Below are 22560 nucleotides of genomic sequence, written 5' to 3'. Positions count from 1 at the left end.
ATTTCACTGTTAGAAATCCTTTCAGTATGCAGAATTAAACATTATTTGTTCCCTTTCCAATAACACGAAATTAACCTTAACATAATACATAGCTGGGGGAAAATGTGAAATCATTTCCTTATTGAAAGACTTTTCGCTACAAAAAACTGCAATGAAAAATGAAAATGAAAAAATATCATACTGTATTTCAATTTTCACCAGTCTATTTAATGGTAATTGGAAGATTGCTGTTTTTAAGTTTTAAAGTTTACATAGGAGAGATTTCCAAAATTTTTTTGAAATTGTTATTTTCAGATATAAAGTTATCCCACCTAGAAACTATACTGCTTAATGCATTATAAATACCTTTGAAGCAGCTGAAGAGCCTGCTGAGAAGACAAAATTTTTCCAAAAGTACTGTTCATAAATGCCTGTATTTGTACCTGAAATGCAATATTAATGTTTGAATGATTTTTTGAGTTAAGGAGAAGATTAGTTTTGTTAAACAACAATGAATGAGTCTCCTACAGAATCAAAATATGAGCCTTAAATACATCTACCATCTAGGCATCTAGAACTGCAATGTCTGGTATGGTGGCCACTGGCCACAAGTTTCTACTGAGCACTTAAAATGTCACTACTTCTAAGTGAGATGTGCTATAAATGTAAAATACACACAAAACTTCAAAGACAGTATGAAAAAAGAATATCTCATAATGGTTTTTATTAGTGACATGTTAAAATGATAATATTTTGAATATGTTGGGTTGAATAAAGTATATCATTAAAATTAACATCACCTACTTCTTTTTACTTTTATGCACGAGGCTACTAAAAAATTAAAATTATATTTGTGGTTTGCACTTGCCGTTCATTATTTATTGGATGTTGACCTAGAGAATTTATGAAAGGAGTGAAAGTCCCTTACAAAGTACATTTTTTTGGGAGATTTAGGATTTCTTAGCATGTCGGTAGAGCAGTGTAATGACACTATAGACACCCAGGGTGAACAGGTGTCATTTTCTAACACTGCTGCTCTCAGAAACCTCTTTGTCACGCTAAGGAGGAATAAGAAGCCGAAAATGTTCTTCCAAGACTCCCACCATCCCGAGCAGTGAACTCCAAACTCCTGGTGCCCAACTGATGGAACTGAAGCACTCTGCAAGTTACTTTCACTTATAGATTATATTGGTACTGTCTACAAATACATACTACACCCATTAATCAAACATTGGAAAAGGAAGAAAAGTTAAAACACTGGCATATCTTTTTAGATACTAAAAACTTAATATGGCCTCTAAATTTACTGAAAGCTAAACTTGTATCTAAGACCACAGTAAAGGCTTTACAACATATAATCTTATTAATGAATCATAAAAATAATTTAAGCAATAAGTTTTTAAAAAAAACACAAATTCCCACTGCTATCAAGATATAACTCCCCAAACCAAACAGTAAAAGTAAAAAGTAAAATATATCTTCCTATCAGAGTCTAACTTTCAAAAACTGAAAGGAGATCTGTGTCAAAAAGAAAAAGTGTTGTTGCTAGAATTTTAGGATCTTTTTAATTTATATTGCACAAATTACATGTAATATAGTTTTTAGAGAGTCTTTAAAAAAAATAAATGAGAAAAAATATATCATCTTCCTCACCTTCTTGGCAAGGATTTAAGACTCAGGAAGTGGGCAGGGTATATTCTTGTCCCTCTCTGTGTCTCCAAGACATTCTGCAGCAAAGAGGAGACCATTCCCTGGGGCTACACCTGGTTTAACAGTTTTCAGTAAGAGAGTAACTGAAGTCATATTAGCCCAAAAGGTGAGAAAGAAACCTGTTACAGTCTCATCCCTCTGGTGTCCCTTCAGCTACGACAGACAGGAGGAGGGGCTCTTCAGAGTCATCCTCTAAGCTGCAGAGAGAATGTGGCCATAAAGCGCAGTGCCAAGGGAAGAGTGTTCCATCGTCCTAATCTGCTCTCAGATCTTCTCACACTGAGCAAAGAAAAAGGCCTACGAATCTCTCTTACACAGGAAAAGTGACACTAGTCCTTGGCACAACAAAAATCGAATATATTTTTTAATGCACATTAAAAATAAACCCAGCTACAATAATCCCTTTGGACTTCTGGTTAGTTACTGATATCTTTTATTGAATAAGCTCATTTTTCATTTTAAAAAAAAAGAGAAAACATTTTGTGGACTGGTTAGAAAATTATTCATGCTGGCAAATATTTCTGATCAATTTGCAAGAGTAATTTGTAATAAATAGTAAATATGTGAATTTCAGTACTATTGATTACATTTCAGCTTTACTAAATCAAAAGTATGTATAATTACTTACCTCTAAAGCCTTGATTTTTGCCATGAAATCTAAGAAATCCATGTCAAATTCTGTCCTTCTTGGATCCAAAATATCATACTGCTTTTTCTTAACCCCTTGATATATATTTTTGAATTTTATTGCCATAATGTCTATTCCCTCTATGGGAGAATTGCTCAAGGCTGAATATGTTTGCACAATAGTTATCATTTCTGTAATCTTAAAAAGAAAAGTGTTACTTTAGTTTAAAAGTTAGAAATTAGCACCCTTGCCTAGAATTAACTCTTAATGAATCAATGATTTTCAAAAAACAAGCCAATAAACAGGCTTTAGAATCATTTCAGGTAAAACCAACCAGAGGAGATAAAACAGAAGACAAATCTCTGTTCCAGTCATTACTACTCTTAGACTATTTAAGACAGAGGATGTTCTGCCATAAGTAGAGAGAGTTTAGAGCCTTTCTCAGAATCTGATCACCTTGTCTTCCAAGAGGAGGTGGGGTGGTGAGGGACAGTGAGTAAAAGCCCTTGCAGATGTCTAAATAGTTTCAGCTTTTTGTTCTTGAGAATGTTCTGAAAATAGTTTCACTGGATCACTGGATTCAAAAGTGTTACCGGGCTTCCCTGGTGGCGCAGTGGTTGCGCGTCTGCTTGCTGATGCAGGGGAACCGGGTTCGCGCCCCGGTCTGGGAGGATCCCGCATGCCGCGGAGCGGCTGGGCCCGTGAGCCATGGCCGTTGAGCCTGCGCGTCCGGAGCCTGTGCTCCGCAACGGGAGAGGCCACAACAGAGGGAGGCCCGCATACCACAAAAAAAAAAAAAAAAAAGTGTTACCATTTTTCTGGCTCTCACCATAGTTCTGATATGTAACACTAGCATAATTCCACATTCAGGTAAAGGAAAGGTCCCACAATCCTAAAAGATGACCGTAGTCACTTCTGACCCCTAAAGAACCCTGGAAAATCCTCACAATAAACTTTATTTCAGAAACAGCTGGCTCCATCTCAACGTACCAACACCACCTACTTCACCAAAAAAAAAAAAAGTCTTTCATGTCCACAGGCTACTCAGTTCCTTAATATTCATCAGTGATTCCCCATTTTGATTCCTGCTCTGGAAAACAATGCTCAAAGCTTCCCACTCCTACGCTTCTCTCCCACAAATGTTCAGGGTGAGAAGAAAACTAAAGACAGAGCTCTGGGAAACCAAATTCATCAATATTGGGAAACCAAAATTTACATGGCAGGAACAGGAAGAAGAAACAAGGGATACTATACACAATTCTGGTTCTTTACGGCAGACTAACACTCAATGCACCAAGTCTCCACCTACCAAAAAAGATGCATTTCAGGCACCCTAAGCTGACACACTAGCACTTTCCTCCTCACTTGTTCCTTAAAGATCCCCAACATCTCTGCCCAACTCTGAGGTCTTGGTTCTCCAACCCCAAGCTCAATCCTATCTGTCCTTTGACTTTCGTACTTGGTCTTCCTGACATCTGAATCTGAGCTTTCCCTAACAGGCTCTGGCTTAGCCTGCCCTTCTGTCTCTCCTCTTCAACTATTTAAGAGCTCATAGGGGTAGTCCAACAGTGGTCCCTGCTGTGCCCCACTCAGCAGGGGAAGCCCACCAAGGCAGTTCAGTAACCACCTCTAGAGGATTATAAAAATTCTGGCCTCATTTCAGGGTAACTATTATGCCCCCTCTTTAAGAATCTAGACACCAACATCCACCAATTACACCTGGGAGAGATGCCAGTCAGCCAAGGAATTCTTAGCACAGGGGAGTTGGAATAACCTATTAACCAGGATGCACTTCAAGTAAGTCCCCTAGGGAGTGCTGCGTTGGCTCTGACTGCTGAGCCTTTGTGACATGAAGTTGAATCCTTAAGACTACAGGCAGGGCTTCTCCAGAGGTAAGGCAGGGGGAGTAGCTAATGTAGCTGTCCATTATTACCCACTCCATCTAGCATCAGGAATGCTTGGGCTGCTGCTTTACAGATGGATGTTCATTATGCCCAGCATTAGACCTGCCACCAAAGATCTTTACTGCCCACGGGCTAATAATTAAGGTCCAGCCCGCAAACTCTACCAAATATAAAACTGCACCCAAGTTAGCAAGGGCCCTCGCTCCTGGAAAAATTAACAGTAACCAGGACTCACCTCCAGGTTTACATTCTAATGGTTTCAGAAATGTTAAACATTTCTGTGGAATAGGTCCTGACCAACGGGGCTTATTATTCATTTGACCCATGCCAATATCATTCTAATTGGACATTTGTCCCCAAGAAATCCTCACTGTTCACAAAACAGCCTCACACAACATCTTCCCAGATGCGGCACCAAAAGCACAAGCAACAAAAGAAATACTTGATAAATTGGACTTCATCAAAATTTAAAACTTCCTGCTTCAGGGAATTCCCTGGCGGTCCAGTGGGCAAGACCCCGCCCTCCCAATGCAGGGGGCCCAGGTTCAATCCCTGGTCGGGGAACTAGATCCCACATGTATTCCACAACTAAGAAGTCCGTATGCTGCAACTAAGAGCCAGCATGCTGCAACGAAGATCCCACGGGCCGCAACTAAGACTCAGTGCAACCTAAATAAATAAATAAATAAATAAATAAATAAATATTAAAACAAAACAAAACTTCCTGCTTCAAAGAACACAATCAAGAAACTGAAAAGATAACCTGTAGAAAGAGAAAAAATATTTAAAAATCATATCTGATAAGGGACTTAAGACCCAGAATATATAAAGAACTCTTACAAACTGAACTACAAAAACACAAATAACTAAATTTAAAATGTGCAAAGAATTTAAATGGAAATTTCTCCAAAGAAGAAATACGAATGGACAATAAGCATTTAAAAAGATGCTCAACACCATTAGTCATCAGGGAAATGCAAATCAAAACTACAATGAGATGTCACTTCATACCCACTAGGATGGCTAAATTCAAAAAGACAGATAATAAGTGTTACAAGGATGCAGAGAAATTGGAACCCTCATGCATTGCTTATGAGACTATAAAATGATGCAACTACTTTGAAAAACAGTTTGGCACTTCCTCAATAAAGGTAAACATGGAGTTATTATCTGACCCAGCAATTCCACTCCTACGCATATACTCAAAAGAAATGACAACATATGTTCACACAAAAACACATACATATATATTCATAGCAGCATTAGTCATAATAGCCAAAAAGTAGAAAAACCCAAATGTCCACCAACAAATGAATGGATAAGTAAAATATGGTATATCCAAATGATGGAATATTATTCAGCAATAAAAAGGAATACTACAACATAGATGAACCTTGAAAATATTATACTAAGTGAAAGAAGACAGTCACAAAAGACCACATATTATATGATTCCATTTATATGAAATGTCGAGAATAGGCAAATCTATAGAAACAGAAAGTAGATTAGCAGGTGCTTAGGGCTGGGTAGAGGGGAGAATGGGGTATCACTGCTAATGGGCACAGGGTTTCTTTTAGTGGGAATGAAAATGTTCTAAAATTAGATGGTGGTATGGTTGCACAATCCTGTGAATATATTGGAAAACATTGACTTGTACACTTTAAATGAATACATTATATGGTATGTGAATTATATCTCAGTAAAGCTGCTAAAGAAACAAACAAAAAACAGCCCCACTCAGTAACTTGGTTTTGTTCATCACCCATATTTTCCTATCCTGGCATGTATAGGAAATGCCCTTCAACTTGTGAAATGCCCCCCACCAATTTCCAACAAATGATGAGCAGACTCCTAACTGTTATCAGGACCTAGGGAGTTGGCAGAATGGTGGGGTCATGGGGAAGCTGGTACCTAGATGATATCTTTGTAGGCTTTGCAAAGGTTGACTAGAAGAAGCCTCTGATATGGGCTGCCCTGTATCCCCTGGAAAAACATCACTCCTCTCCAGCCAGTCCTAATCAATGAATGAATCAAAGGTGCTGAAGTTTCTAACCCATATCCGCCCAGCAAAGACATCGCCCATACAATGTCTATGTTTAGACCATATATATGGCCTAGAAACAGAAGGTGCTCACACATCCAGATATGACACAACTACTGGGTTCTGCCAGATATTGCAGATATGTCAACTCATACCTTTTCTCAGCCTGATACAATGGTTAAGAGCAGAGGCTTTAAGTTCAAGCTGTATAGGTAAAGATAGAATTGAGGTCTCAAAAGAAGTGAAAGTCTGCAATAGCTTTTGTGCGACTAGCAGAAGATAGTAATTAGGAATGAAAAAATAAGTTATAATAAAATGCAGTAACCTATGAGTAATATTGGATGAGTCAGATCAATAGTAAGACAAGAGATCTGGAAAAATAATTCTCAGTGATGCTACATAAAGTATGAAATAACTGGAAAGGTATGGTTGGTTGGTAGTGGCAACTGTGGCTGCACGACGCTTACCTTCTCCAGTCTTTTGCAGAAAGCTTCAAATTTTCCAAATATATACATTTCTGAAACCTCAAAAGATTTTTCCCCTGAGGATTCTAAAATCTGTTTCCTTGTTTTGTGAAAAGATGTCTGATATTCCTTGAATAGAAAAATGCAGTCCTATGAGAGATTTAAAAGGGGTGTAATACATAGTGAGACACTTGTTTATGAGTGAAAAATTCAAAAATTCTGTACTCACACAAAACTGATCACATCAACCCCTCAATAGGGGTTGCTGCTGTTAACATTAAAAATTCAAGTTCTCTGCCCACACATTGAAAGGCCTGTGAAAATCAATAGTTTTTTTTTTTGCTATTTTACAATATAGTCTCATCTTCTTTATTCTCATTATTTCCCCTTAACTCTTATCCTTATCAAAGTTGCCACATACACTATTTGTTGTCATGTTTTCATGGCTAATCAGAGCTCCCAGGAGGCCAAAAATTATGTATCAACTCTGTCTATTTTCAATTATCTATCTAGTCAGTTGGCATCTTTTAATCAGCATTATTCACATACAGGTATAAAAAACATTAAGACTGTGCAATACTAATTTATCATTCAACTGTCATTTCTCCAGGAGGAGATCATAAACTCTTTGGTGGGTGCATTGCTGAAATCCTAATATTTGACTACAGCTATACCAGGTTAGTTCAACCAGGCTAAAAAAAGAGGACATTGTTGTCACTAGGCTCCAGTAGGAACTCACTGTCATGTCCAGCTAACCAAACCATCTTAAAAAAAAAATAATGTTAAACTTTTTCAAAGCCACCAATGGCCAGTCAAATCTTTAACGTAATGCCAGCTCCCTGGTTCTCACTTTTCCATCTCCCTCTTCACTCTGTAAGGACCTTTGTGCTTACATTGGTCCCACTTAGATAATCCAGGATAATCTCTCCATCCTTAATTCCTCCTGTAACCTTAATTCCCCCTTGACATTTAATATAACATATTCACAAATTCCGGGGATTCGGATGTGGACATCTTTACTCTGCCTACCTCAGCCACTAAATCAGAATTTCTGTGAGTGAGACTCAGGAAACCATACTTCAACCAGTTGCCCAGGTGATTCCTATAAACATTCAAGCTTATATAACTAGTCTCATACCTAGTTCTAGCTATGATACACCTCCCCACCTCTCAATCTCTAAAACAAAATCATTACTCTCTTTGAGGTCACTGATTATTTTTCACTTATTAAACAAAAGTTTAAGGACTTCCCTGGTGGTCCAGTGGTTAAGACTCCAGGCTCCCAATTCAGGGGGCCCGGGTTTGACAAACCTGGTCAAGGAACTAGATCCTGCATGCCGCAACTAAAATGATCCAGCATGCCACAATGAAGATCTCGCATGTGCCAACAAAGATGCCAGCGCAGCCAAATAAATAAATAAATATTTTTTAAAAAAGAAAGTTTCTTGGTGCCTACCATATGTTAGGAACTCCTTGAGATGCTAGGAGTACAGATAAGATCCCTACCCTCTTGGAATATGCCATCTAATAGGAATTACTTTCTATTACTTCTTCTTCACCAACCAATTCCTTCCTGTTGGACAGATAACATCCTGAATAACAATTCTTCTCATTGCTTCCTCCAACTCATCTGAAAATTATTCCCCAAAACTATACAATAAAAGTTTCCTGAAAAAATTTCAGATGTAGTAGAAAGCAGGTTAAACCAGAATGCAGAAAACCAAGCTTTCATTTCTAATTCAGTAAGTAAATGGCTAGTGACTTGAAGCATATTAAAACAATTATGAGAATAAATTGCTAAGTTCTATGTCAAGAGTCCTGGTTTCTGCCAATTGGTCAGTTTGGGGGGAATGATTTCTCACTCCCACCCCCAAAATTAACCCTGGAGAAACTAGAGAGGGAAACATGGAACCCAGCAAATAACAATAACAACGAAAACAGAAGTGATAAACTCCTGGGAGGAGGATGGGTTGTCCTGAATCTGAGGATTGAGTGAGCAAGAATGATTAAGAAAACAGAGAAGATAAGTAATATTGTTAATGAATAAGGGGACATATTACATAACACGACAAAGATTAGTAAGAGAATATTATCAACATTATGCCAATAAATTACAAATTTTAGAAAAATTGAAGAAATTCCTCAAAAATATAAACTTACAAAAACTGTCTCAAGAAGAAATAGAAAGAATACTCAAATAACTAGTTTTTTTAAATGAAGCAATATGTATTTATAAAACATATATATAAGGGATTAATATCTAGAATATATAAAGAACTCCTCCAACTCAACAAAAACAGAACCCACTTCAAAAATGAGTAAAGGATTTGAATAGACATGTCTCCAAAGAAGATATACAAATGGCCAATAAGCACATGAAAAGATGCTCAACCATCACTAGCCATTAGGGACACGCAAATCAAAACACAATAAGATACTATTTCATATGCATTAGGATACCTATTACCAAAAAAAGAGAAAATAACAAGTATTGGCACAGTGTAGAGAAACTGGAACTCTTGTGCATTGCTGGTGAGAATGTGAAATGGAAGAGCTGCTAGGGAAAACAGTTTGGTGGTTCCACAAAAAGTTAAAAACAGAACTGCCATATGATCCAGCAATTTCACTTCTAGGTATATACCCAAAATAACTGAAAGCAGAGACTCAAAGAGATCATTAAATAGCAATGTTCATAGCAGCATTATTCGCGATAGTCAGAAGGTGGTAACAATCCAAATGTCTATCAAAAGATGAATGGATAAACAAAATGTGGTATATCCACACAATGGATTATTACTCAGCCATAACGAAATGAAATTCTGATACATGCTACATCTTTCAGGTATATTTACTGGATACATTTTCAAAGCTCATTCCAAAAGCTTCTGTTCTTCTGTTGTCAAGAGGTGAAATCTGCACATGGATTTTCAAATTGTTCTGAGGTGTTATATTGACAGTTTGAGGCTCTACTCCACACAGTATGTCATCTTTCTGATGAGGGCCAAGTTTTGGGAGATGGTTCTTTGCCAATAAAATCTTTGGCAGTTCTTTTGACTTCCAGAAGTAGAATGTGTGCTCATGTACTTGGCAATAACTTTCCATCTTGAATTTGTCCCAGCAGGAAAGAGGCTCACAGTTTTAAATAGCAATTGCAGATCAATTCTCTTCTGAAAAATTTTTACTGCCATTTCCACCTTCAACAGTTGATGTCTCTGCATTCTTAGATACTTGGCACATACAAGCCTCAATTTCCTCTTTCTCTTTTCTAATTTGCTCATTAATTTCTTCTGTTTTGGCAGAGCAGCAATTCCTATTTCTTTTGTAAGTGATGTGACTGTTTCATTTAAGTACAGTAAGCTTGCAAGTTCGAGCCTATCGCAAAGTTTTTCCACTCATTCCATCATTTTAACTGGCTTTATCTCATTATCAGGAAAGTAATTCCAGGTCTTCCATGAACTTTGAAGTTTTTGCTACCTTTCTCTTTTCTTATATAATTGACATATAACATTATATTAGTTTCAGGTGTACAAAATAATGATTTGATATTGCCTTTCCCTTTTAATGGCTTTTTTTCCTGGTTATCCTTTTTCTTCTTTGCCAGTAATGCCTTTTGTCTAACTTCCTCTTTCACTTTAGCTATCCAAGCAGCTCCTAATTCACCTCATCTCTGTTTTTCTTTAGCTTCTTTCTTCTTCAATTTTCCTTCTGCTTTTGCTTTTTTTCTCTGCTTCTTTCTTGGCTTTTTCTTTTTCTTCGAATTTTTAAAATTCTTGCATCACAGTTATATGCATTATCAACTAACATTCAGTTCATTTCTTCTTTTTTCTTTGTGCCCTTGTTGCTCTGTCCTGCTTTTCAATCTCTCTCCTTTCGTCATGACATTCTGCTTTTTTTCCTTCATTTAAATAAGAAAAATTCTCTCCAATAATAAAAATTATGCCAGCAGGAATTAAATGCCTCTGCATCGTCAAATGATGAATTCATATCACCAAGTTTAGGAACTTTTTCTTTTTTACCACCTGTAATGCATTTCAAACACTTGGGAAAACACTTAGAAGAAATTGTCCTTTGCTTCACTTTTCAAAGGAACTGAGTTATCAAAAGTAAGATCTACACTGTTAATTTCTCCTCTTTTCACTGACTCAGACATTTCATAAGTTTTAGTTATGTAAGTGAAGTTGTCATTATCTCCTTCTTTAACTGATTCACCAGCTGCTTTTGGTATTGTTTAGAACCACTGCTTTATGTGCTGCTTTGGTCTCTCTCTGCATAACTTTGTATTTTACATGAACAAATCCAAGAACTGCATAATGATTCTGGTTCTTCCAGTAGTTGAGATCAAGTGTTTTCAGGAAGAGAAACTATCCTAACTGCAATTCCTCATCTTCTGTTTCCTCTGACAACTCTTTCTTACCCTCCAGTTCCAGAGGTCAGAGAGTGGTGATGAGAGGGCTCAGGGCCAACCCTGCAAGCACAGCAGTTCACGTCCTAGGTGGAGGGCACTGAGCATCCTTTCTTGCTCTACCTCAACAGTCCCAGCCTCCCACTCAGGCTCTACAAAGCCCAGGAACCAGCACATGAAGAAAGCCAATAACCACTTCCAGATGAAGGCTTGCTGGTATGGCCATTTCTTTCAGACTTTCAAAATAACAGATCGCTTTGATTTTCTACAACCTCTTCTAGAGGCTAGAAAAGAGGGGAGTACTTCCTTCCCCTCCTCCAGTCGTACTCATTCTGAGACCTTAGTGCCAGAAACACTAACAAGGACACTATGAGAAAGGAAAAATTACAGGCTATCTCTCTCATGAATATAGCTGCAAAAAACCCTAAAGAAAATTGTAGCAAAGTGAATTTAAGAATGTTTTTAAAAAGATAATTACACCATGACTGAGATGAGTTTATCCTAGGGATATTAGAATAGTTTCATTTTAGAAAACCTAAAAATGTCATCTATAACATTAATAGATTGAGAAGAAAAATCTTATAAGCTCCTCAAAAAATATGTGCTGAAAAATTTTTTCAAAACCCGTTCATAACTTTTAATAATATCTCCTAGTACTAAAACTAGGAATAAAACTTCCTTGAATCTAATCAATTATGTATTAAAGCATCAAACTAAATGGGGAAATGTTAGAAGCATTTTCTTCCAAAAGAAGATCAGAATCAGATGTCAACTATTACCAGGTCTATTTAAGGACGCATGGCAATCCTAACCAATGCAAAAGGGCAAGAAAATGAAATTAACAGGGGCTGGAGTAAAAGATGGGGGCCAGAGCATATGAAATGGCACATGAGAGGTGTCTGATACAGGTAGCCATGGACAAGATGAGGATTAAATTATGCCCTAACAGGAGCACTAAGCATAAAGGGAAGTAGATAATTTTAATGAAGTTCTTTTTTTTTTTTTTTTTTTTGTGGTACGCCGGCCTCACACTGCCGTGGCCTCTCCCGTCGCGGAGCACAGGCTCCGGACGCGCAGGCCCAGCGGCCATGGCCCACGGGCCCAGCCGCTCCGCGGCATGCGGGATCCCCCCAGACCGGGGCGCGAACCCGGCTCCCCTGCATCGGCAGGCGGACGCGCAACCACTGCACCACCAGGGAAGCCCCTGAAGTTCTTTTTAATATGCTCATGCTACTCTGTACAACGTTTTCTCAAAGTTAACATGCTTTGTCAATGAAAAAGGTAAGCAAAATTGGGCCAGATGGTAAAAGCTTTACTTTATGAAAATAAAAATATGTATACAAACCTGAATTTTCTTTAGTACGACTGGTATTTCCTGATCCCATACATGGTTAGTTCCCCCATCAGTAATATATGCTTTACATGCTGTCACCATTTGATTTGTTACCTAAAATAAACATAAGTCCAAAATAACTATAGGTAGAGAAAGAAATAAAATTTAAGTTTTTTAGGGCTTCCCTGGTGGCGCAGTGGTAAAATTTAAGTTTTTTAAATCACAAGCATAAAAATATGATAAATAGAAACCTTATGGAATGAATTAATTATAGAATATAAAAAACAAAGAAATATACATTCCAGGTAAAACAAAGAAAACCCAAAGTCACATTTACCTACTGTATTTAAGTCTACGTCACTGAGGCCATCAATTTCAAAGTCAACTATATTTTCTCTTTGTCTAGTTCTCCTCTAATTAGGTCTTGATCCAGTGCAACTGTGATTCTTCTCCATCCTTCAACATGCAAACTAAATATTAAGTTAACCACCTCTCACATCCCCCAAAATAAAGAAGGGGAAAAAAAAAGCAAGACAGCCGTTTAAATGGTCTGGAAGTTAAACCAAGATGGCAAGCTGACACACAGAAATTTTGGAGAATTCCTAAAATATGGAAAGCACACAGTACCAAATCTACAGAGAAAAGACTAGAGAAAGCCAGAACCCGGCTCTGGAGAAGGTTACTTGAAGGTAGAACAGTTATGGAAATTTTTCAAGATGGGAGACAATGTGAGGTAACCCTCAGTTGTAACCCTGAACACTGAATTTAGAGCAACTTGTACAGCAGGCAACAGCGACATATGCTGAAAGGACAAAGGTATGAGTGTGGGCCACAGTCTTCGAGAAGTGTGGCCCAGGTAGCTACTGCACCCCCAGGAGGACGTATCAGAGAAAAAGCTATTCCCACTCCCCTCCCAACAGTAAGTTATGCTCCTTACTCACAAGAGACAGACAAAATAAACAGAACAGGGAGGCAAATCAGGAGTCTCAAACACAAAGATGGGCAGACAACCGAGAATCACCAAGCAATTGAAGAAAACAAACATGGTAAGAGAAGCATTAAATTCAACAAAGAGAGAAAATACAGAAAAGATATATGTTAAATCTTTTAAAATATCTTTTATTAACTAAGTTTATAAGAAAGATATGAGAGAATTTTTACATCATGAAAGAAAACAACTAAAGAACTCGGAAATTGACATTTTTTTGGATGCACCGACCAGCAATTGGGACATAAATGAACAGTCAGTGAGTGAGCTGAAAGGTCAAAGGACAAAGATGGACCAAAAAAAAAAAAAGTTAAGGAACATGAATTTTAGATTCAAGGGGAGAGAATAAACTGAATAGGTGGTTAAGAAATAATCAGAGGTAAACAGGAAAACTTCCCAGGAATGAAGAGAGAGGAAAGTCTTGGGAATGAAACAACCCAGCAAGTATAGAACAAGATAAATGTAAAAAGAACCACATCACTTTGAAATTTTAGAAGTTCAAGAATGAAGAAAAAATCCTAAAAGCTTCCTGGGAGAATAAAATAGGTTTCCCACAAAGGAAAAACAATCAGATTAGCATCAAATTTCTTATCAACAATTGTAGATAGTATATAACAGTATCTTTACAGTTCCAGGAAAAAATTATATTGAACTTAAGAATCTCAAACTAACATTTGAGTGGTAAGACAAAATGAAGTGATTTTCAGACATGCAGGAATTCAGGGGGTTCACCACAGAACTACTGAAGAATTTTTTTCAGCAAAAGAAATAATAAATCCAAGGCAGAGGAAGATGTGGAAATCATGAAACAGAGGTGATCAAAAAAGCTAGCAATACTTAGATTTTAGTCTGATCACTTGTTGATTCATAACATTGAAAACACAGTAACAATAATATGGAACTAGAAATCTCAATGTGGAACATGTAGCAAGGAGGACGACAAGAGACAGGGAAGAATCCTAAGGTTCTTGCCTTGCTTGGGACATAGACAATGATTAAATCTATTCTTTGATCTAAAAGAAAGCTGAAATGTGACTGTTATGTTCTGCTTGAATCATTTATAAGTAAATTCTACTCCTGTGTTTCTTGGATGATTTTTCCAATTATTTAAAATAATTAATCATATGGCACTAAATGGGAAGATTTTACATAAACCACAATGTGGGTGGGAGTAGCTAAAGAAGCATTATTTTTCCCTTGATCATTATGTAGTGTCCTTCTTGTTTCTTGTAACAGTCTAGGCACAATTCTTAGCTCTTATGCAAAACTATTTGGAACAAATAAATTAGAAAGTAATCAGTTACTTTTAAAAAAAAAACCTGGGGGTTTACCTCTGACAAGCAGAAAGGTCCCCCTTCAATTAAGTACAACTGACTCCAGGCATGCCTTTCTTTTCTTTTCCACGAAGTATGAAAATCCAGAACTCTGAGAGGCACCCAAAGTTCCCAATTCCCTTCCCTGGCTCAGAGGAAAGCATTGTTAACTTTTTCACAGGGTTACAATGTGATTTCTTCCCTTGGAAACTTACCTTGATAAACAATGAGGTCATTCTCTCCGAAGTATTATAATACCTTGACACACTGTGAATCATTTTGATGGCATTTATCAAATTTTGTATTCCATGTGCCATGGAAACCTAAAATTGAAATATATTAAGCATACATTTATATTTTTAATAACCCATATCCTATAATATTCAAAACTCTAAACATACATAAAACAGTGTAACATTTTAATCTTAAAAGTCAAATTTTACTAAAAGCAATGTGGTATCCTTGACTGGATACTGAAACAGAGAAAGGACATGAGTTTTGACAAATGTACCAAGGTAATGCAAGATGTTAACAGGAGAAATTAGGTGAAAAGAATTCTGTACTATCACTGCAACTTTTCTGTACATGTAAACTTAAAATTTTATTTAAAGATAAAATTTTGGAGGTGAAAGTGATTTTAAGTATTAATAGCTCAGCTTGGTCTTTTTAAGGATGAAGAAACTGATATCTTAAAGGGTAAAGTGACTAATGTATGGCCAGAAAGCTAATTAGAAACAGAGATCAGACTAGAACTCATTTCCTCATTATTCAACTCAATTCACCTTTCAGCAAACCTACTAAGTACCACGAAGTTCTGAGAATATTGGTAGAATTCCAAATATAAGGAAACTATCCTGGAGGAGGTCAAGGCAGGGTGGAAACGACACACACAAAGAAGTGAAATAAGTAGAACAGCCTAGAGCCATCAAGTAGAACAGCATAGAGCAAAGCAGAGCAAGTGCATCCGAGATATCAAACTATTGCTAATGTATATTGAATGATTACTATGCGCCAGGCACTAGGTGAAGAGCTTCACATATTATCTTAATTTATGTTGACAATGACCATTTTTTAAAATATTTATTTATTTATTTGGTTGCACTGGGTCTTAGCTGCAGCATGCGAACTCTCATTTGCAGCATGCATGTGGGATCTAGTTCCCTGACCAGGTATCGAACCCCAGCCCCCTGCATTGGGAGCATGGAGTCATCCACTGCACCACCAGGGAAGTCCCAACAATGACCATTTAAGGCAGGTTTGATTTCATCAGATCTAAAACATCACTGATTGTAAGACTGTAACACTGCTCTACATTCTACTGAGGAAGGGGAAAAAATGCTCAAGATGGGGAGTCTAACTCCTACAAAAAAACTAAGCCACCAAACTAGGCATGAAATTAACAAGCCATGGAGAAAAAGTCAGAAATAAAGCCTACCTGTCCCAATCCTGCTCCTTGGGGAGGGATGGAAAATAAACTATCCTGAGAATTTGTTCCACAAGCTGGTGCTCACTCACTGTGGTCTGAATTCATGCCCATGGTACCCAAAACAAAACAAACATTAGTTCTTTCCTTCCCCCGCAAGGAAAGAACTAATAATCTCAGATGGTGTCAAGTCATGTTCACAATGATTCATAAAACCTGACTGACTGTAAGTTGTGCTCTGAATAGAGATGTTAAAATGTGAAAAAAAAGTCTTAGAATCTATAAAATAAAGTGTTATGATTATTCCCATTTTGCAAATGAGAAAATAGAGATGTAGAGAAGTTAAGTGCCTTGTCCAAGGTCCTAGAGCTGTAGCATAACCACAGCTATGTGCCCGAGATTTTGAGATCCTGCTCTTAACCTTGATGTAAATCATAAATCACTATGGAAGAACAACAGAAGGTCAATGGCATTCCCACCCTCAAGGAGCTAGACTTTTAATTGCGAGGACAATTTAAAATATATAAAAGATTTTTTAATAGTGGTGGAATAAATAAGCCAGGAAGAACAACTACTGATGAGTGTACTGTATGTCCTAGGTATGAGGTTTAACCATGACATAATGAAATCAATTTTATGTGGCTTATGGAAATTAGTATCGTCACTTTGTAGTTAACCCTGTATATCAGAATTCATATTATATGCGTTATCTGTAGACCAAACAGATTCTAATAAAAATATGCCTAGAAGGAGTCCCTTCCACCCTCAATAAGGCAACTTTACAAAGAATGAAAAAGGCTTGGGGACAGTATCAAATGGGCCCACTGGGGAAATGCCCTTCATCTGAATTTTAAACATCATTATTTATAATAGTAGCTCCTTGAGTGCACAGTTCTTATCTATACATAGTGTTCGGACATTTTATGCATAAAATATATTAGTCGATATGCCAACAGCACAATACCAAGCTGATAAAATGAAACACAAAATTCATAAAATTTTATCCACAAGAAATGGAAGCATGAGTCCTCTACACTTTTCCTGCTCAACTGACAGTTACAAACTAAACAGCAACTTCTGGTTTCTTTTAAGGAGAATAAAGAAAATGAGAAAAAAAGAATTTTTGAATCTACAGAAATAGTTGGTATCTGAGGGGGAAGAAATTATAAGACTTAATACTAACAGTACTTCTCTACTTTCAAAAGATAATGTTAGAAACATTCCTACATCAGAGAATGTAAAAAGCTCAATGATAACAATAATAATAAAGTACATGCATCGCTAGAGGAATTGAACAAAGTTTTTTTAATTACTAGGATGAAAAGAACTAAAACCAAAACTAAAAGGTATGAAAATTATATGAATTTAAATAAGTCTTTTGAATCAAGAGTTGAAATTAGTATACCTTAAAATTTATAGGTCTTGGTAACAGCAAAAAGCATTATATCTTTCTTCCAAGTTTACTTTTTATAGTGAAAAGTTTTAAATATATTTTAAGAAGTACAGAGATGTTATAATATTCATATACATTCTCTTTTTTGCATGATTATTTTATTTATACAATTTTTAAAGGATATGTAATCTTTTATTACGTTGAGGTACATTCTTTCTATACTCAATTTATTGAGAGCTTTCATCATGAAAGGATGTTGTATTTTGTCAGATGCTTTTTCTGCATCTATTGAAATAATCATATGATTTTTACCTTTCATTCTATTAATGTGGTGTATCACATCTATCCATTTGCATATGTTGAACCATCTTTGCATCCCAGGAATAAATCCCCCTTGATCTTAGTGTGTGATCCTTTTAATGTGCCATGGAATTTGGTTTGCCACTGTTTTGTTGAGAATTTCTGCATCTACATTCATCAGGAATATTGACCTGTAATTTTATTTTCTTGAGGTGTTCTTATCTGGCTTTGGTATCAGTGTAATGCTAGTTGGGCACTTTCTCTTGCTCACTCTTGGGTCACTCACTCTAGGGGAAGCTAGTTGTCCTGTGCAAAGGCCCATGTGGTGTGCAATAGAAGTGGACCCTCCCCAGTCAGCCTCCCCTTCAGAAGAGAGCACATCCCAAGACAGTAGCTTGACTGCAGCCTCATGAGAGACCCTGAAGCAGAGGTACTCAGCTACGCCGTCCCTGAATTCCTGACCTACAAAAACTGTGATACAATAAATGCTTATTGTTTTAAGCCACCCAGTTTTGGGAAAATTTGTTATGAAGCAATGAATAACTAATATGCTTGTCTTGCTCAATTCACAAATGAGGTCATAGTTATGATAATGCTATATATTTAAATATAGGTTAAAATAATAAATATAGTTTATAATTCATTACAGATATATAATAGGAAAAGATATCTTTTAAATAACTTTTCTGCAATATGTTTTTCCCAATACACACATATTAAATTGATTTTATTTTATTTTATTTTTTTAAACATCTTTATTGGAGTATAATTGCTTTACAATGGTGTGTTAGTTTCTGCTTTATAACAAAGTGTATGCGCTAATTTTTTAAACTACACTTTAAAAAGAATACTTACTAGATCATAGTTATAGAGAGGCTGACATACTTTTTCTAGAGTGTACAAATATCTGACATTATCTTTTGATTCATTTGCTGTATCTGTGATTCTTGCATCCAAATCACGCCAATTCTAAGAAAAGAAAGTATAAGAGTCCTATGTAACATCCAAATATACCACCGTGCTAAGGTTTAATCATGAAATTCAAGCTGTCTTCCCTAATCATACATATACTAAGAGAGTAGATACTTAAATGTGATTGATATATCTTTTTCTTATATTATTTAAGACTTAAAGTTATTATAAAAACCTTAAGTGACTTACTAAAACTGAAGACTCATTCTGTTTGTAATTAACATTCTGTCTGTTGGCTTAAACCAGACCTGCTTCTACCTGGAGTGACTTTTCTAGGTTTGAAAAGTGACATTACATTATTCTGGGTCTTCAGGAAAGAAAATATTCCCATCAGCAAAGTGTACTTTTCATATCCAGCAATAATGTGCAGAGATGCTCAGGAACCATGGCGGTTTGCCTCATCCACCATATATAACAATTGATTAATAGCCATAGTAATAAAGGACTACTAGAATCAGAACAAAACAATATCTGAAACTTTCTGAATGAGGGAAAGATATAAACAAACAATTCACAGGAGAATAAATGCAAATAGCAAATAAACTTTAAAAGATGCTCAACTTCATTATTAATAAGGAAAAGGCAAAATACAACAAGCCATTTTCCACATGTTGGACAGGCAAACAAAAATCTTTAACTGATAATAAGTATTAACAAAGTTGTGGAGTATACACCCTAGGGAAATACTTGCTTGTAGGCACGTAGAGGCTTTAACTGTGGTAATGTTTGTGAACACATAGAAAAGGAACAATTTTCCTCAAAAAGTTAAACACAGAGTTACCATTTGAGCCAGAAATTCCACTCCCAGGTATATACAAGAAAAATGGCAACATACGTCCACACAAGAATGGGTACAAGAATGTTCACAGCAGCATTATTCATAATAGCCAAAAAGTAGAGATAATGCAAATATCCATAAACTGATAAACAAAATGTGGTGTTATCTATAAAATGAAATATTATTCAGCTGTGAAAAGGAATAATTACTGATGCATACTACAACATGGATAAACCTTGAAAACATTATGCCAAGTGAAAGAAACCAGTAACAAATGACCACATATTATGATTCCATTTATATGCAATGTCCAAAACAAGCAAATCTATAGAGATAAAAAGTGGATTGGTGGTTACTTAGGGCTAGAATGAGGGAAAGGAGACAGATGGAGATGGGAGGTGATAGCTAAAGAGTACAGGGTTTCTTTTTGAGGTGATAAAATGTTCTAAAATTGATTGTGGTGATGGTTGCACAACTCTGTGAATGTACTAAAAACCACTGAATTTTGCTCCTTAAATGGCAGAAATGAGTAATATGTGAATTATATCTCAAGGCTGTTGAAAAAAAGAAAGGAAACAATTTGTCTAAAAACAAGAAAATGATTAAATAAAACCTGATGCATTAACATTATGGAAAACGAAATAGCCTGATCTGATAGGTATAACTCTCCAAGATATGCTGTTGGGGGGACCAGGGAGTTAAAGAAAAATAGAGTATGATGCCATGTAATTTTAAAAATTTAGAAACACAAAACAAATATATATATATATATATTTTTTAAAGGAAGAAACAGAAAAGGACCTGGAGAGAATCAAGCTAAACTGTTAATAAATATGACCTCTAGGAAAGGAGATGGAATAGTGGGGATGAGATGTAAGATAGAGGACATTTTTGCTTTTGACTTTCTATATAGTTCTCTAATTCAATAAGCCTCTATTGATTTACAATTTCAAAAACAATTTAAAAATAAATAGCAATCACCCCAAAGTAGTACTGTCAAAACTGGTGTGTGAAATATTGAGAAATAAATTTTCATTTCTATACTTCCTTTTCCTCTTCTGGAAGTAACGATGGTACATGAGAAAGCCTTACTCAAAGTTTTAGTTTTAACACTTCTAAATACATGATGCAAAGTATATGATGCAAAGAAGCAGTTCAAGAAGGGTAATTTTCCAGTAGGTTGTTCTGAAGTAAACTTTAAAATACAAGGCCTTTTACCTTTAAGAGTTTGGAGTGTGCAACATTAAGCACATTTATAACAGCCTTACAACTTGTCCCTTTAATCTGTTCAATGATATAATTGAATTTGGCTGACATGCGTTTCCAGTGTTCCAATTCAGTGAGAGGACCTGAGTCATCAGCTTCTTTTCTCATCTGCTCACTTTCAATAAGTACCTGCAATCAGAAAAGTTCACAGAGTATAGAAACGTTACTTTCTTCTTTTAGAACCTCATTATTTGCACCTTTTCAAAGAAAGTTAAAAGTACAAATAACATTCAACACTGAATAATATTAAGAACTCTTAGCAAACTAAGAAGAGAAGAGAATTTCTTTACCAGGATAATTAGTACCTGCCCAAAGTCTACAGCAAACATCATACTTTTTTTTTACATGTATATTATAATTTTTTAAACATCTTTATGGGAGTATAACTGCTTTACAATGGTGTGTTAGCTTCTGCTGTATAACAAAGTGAATCAGCTATACATATACATATATCCCCATATCTCCTCCCGCTTGTGTCTCCCTCCCACCCTCCCTATCCCACCCCACTAGGTGGTCACAAAGCATCGAGCTGATCTCCCTGTGCTATGTGGCTGCTTCCCACTAGCTATTTTACATTTGGTAGTGTATATATAGGTCCATGCCACTCTCTCACTTTGTCACAGTTTACCTTTCCCCCTCCCCATATCCTCAAGTCCATTCTCTAGGAGGTCTGTGTCTTTATTCCCATCTTACCGCTAGGTTCTTCATGACCATTTTTTTTTTCTTAGATTCTATATATATGTGTCAGCATACTGTATTTGTTTTTCTCTTTCTGACTTACTTCACTCTGTATGACAGACTCTAGGTCCATCCACCTCACTACAAATATCTCAATTTTGTTTCTTTTTATGCTGAGTAATATTCCATTGTATATATGTGCCACATCTTCTTTATCCATTCATCCAATGATGGACACTTAGGTTGCTTCCATGTCCTGGCTATCGTAAATAGAGCTGCAATGAACATTTTGGTACATGACTCTTTTTTTTTTTTTTTTTTTTTAACATCTTTATTGGAGTATAACTGTTTTACAATAGTGTGTTAGTTTCTCCTTTACAACAAAGTGAATCAGTTATACATATACATATGTTCCCATATCTCTTCCCTCTTGTGTCTCCCTCCCTCCCACCCTCCCTATCCCACCCCTCTCATGGTCACAAAGCACAGAGGTGATCTCCCTGTGCTATGCGGCAGCTTCCCACTAGCTATCTAATTTACATTTGGTAGTGCATATATGTCCCTGCCACTCTCTCACTTCGTCACAGCTTACCCTTCCCCCTCCCCATGTCCTCAAGTCCATGCTCTAGTAGGTCTGTGTTTTATTCCCATCCTACCACTAATCTCTTCATGACATTTTTTTTCTTAGATTCCATATATATGTGTTAGCATACAGTATTTGTTTTTCTCCTTCTGACTTACTTCACTCTGTATGACAGACTCCAGGTCTATCCACCTCATTACAAATAACTCAGTTTCATTTCTTTTTATGGCTGAGTAATATTCCATTGTATATATGTGCCACATCTTCTTTATCCATTCATCTGTTGATGGACACTTAGGTTGCTTCCATGTCCTGCCTATTGTAAATAGAGCTGCAATGAACAGATGAATGGATAAAGAAGATGTGGCACATATATACAATGGAATATTACTCAGCCATAAAAAG

General features: G+C 36.4%; 1 protein-coding gene and 1 pseudogene across 1 annotated transcript in view; both read right to left on the bottom strand.

Moving 5' to 3' along the window:
* DNAH8 (dynein axonemal heavy chain 8) overlaps nucleotides 1-22560 on the bottom strand; it is a 318775-nt gene that overhangs the window by 275852 nt on the left and 20363 nt on the right. Inside the window, exons 7-13 of the mRNA XM_024122116.2 lie at nucleotides 20847-21023; nucleotides 18734-18847; nucleotides 14978-15085; nucleotides 12474-12575; nucleotides 6730-6876; nucleotides 2318-2515; nucleotides 346-422 (exon numbers count right to left, since the gene is read on the bottom strand). Of these exons, the coding sequence (XP_023977884.2) occupies nucleotides 346-422; nucleotides 2318-2515; nucleotides 6730-6876; nucleotides 12474-12575; nucleotides 14978-15085; nucleotides 18734-18847; nucleotides 20847-21023 (923 nt within the window). The remainder of the gene's footprint in view (nucleotides 1-345; nucleotides 423-2317; nucleotides 2516-6729; nucleotides 6877-12473; nucleotides 12576-14977; nucleotides 15086-18733; nucleotides 18848-20846; nucleotides 21024-22560) is intronic.
* Nucleotides 8251-11156, bottom strand: LOC102992306 (dnaJ homolog subfamily C member 2-like; annotated as a pseudogene).

This window comes from Physeter macrocephalus, chromosome 18 (assembly GCF_002837175.3).
Source record: "Physeter macrocephalus isolate SW-GA chromosome 18, ASM283717v5, whole genome shotgun sequence".
Lineage (NCBI taxonomy): Eukaryota > Metazoa > Chordata > Mammalia > Artiodactyla > Physeteridae > Physeter > Physeter macrocephalus.
The sequence above is the reverse complement of the archived record's forward strand: the minus strand, read 5'-3'. Positions and strand labels throughout refer to the sequence as shown.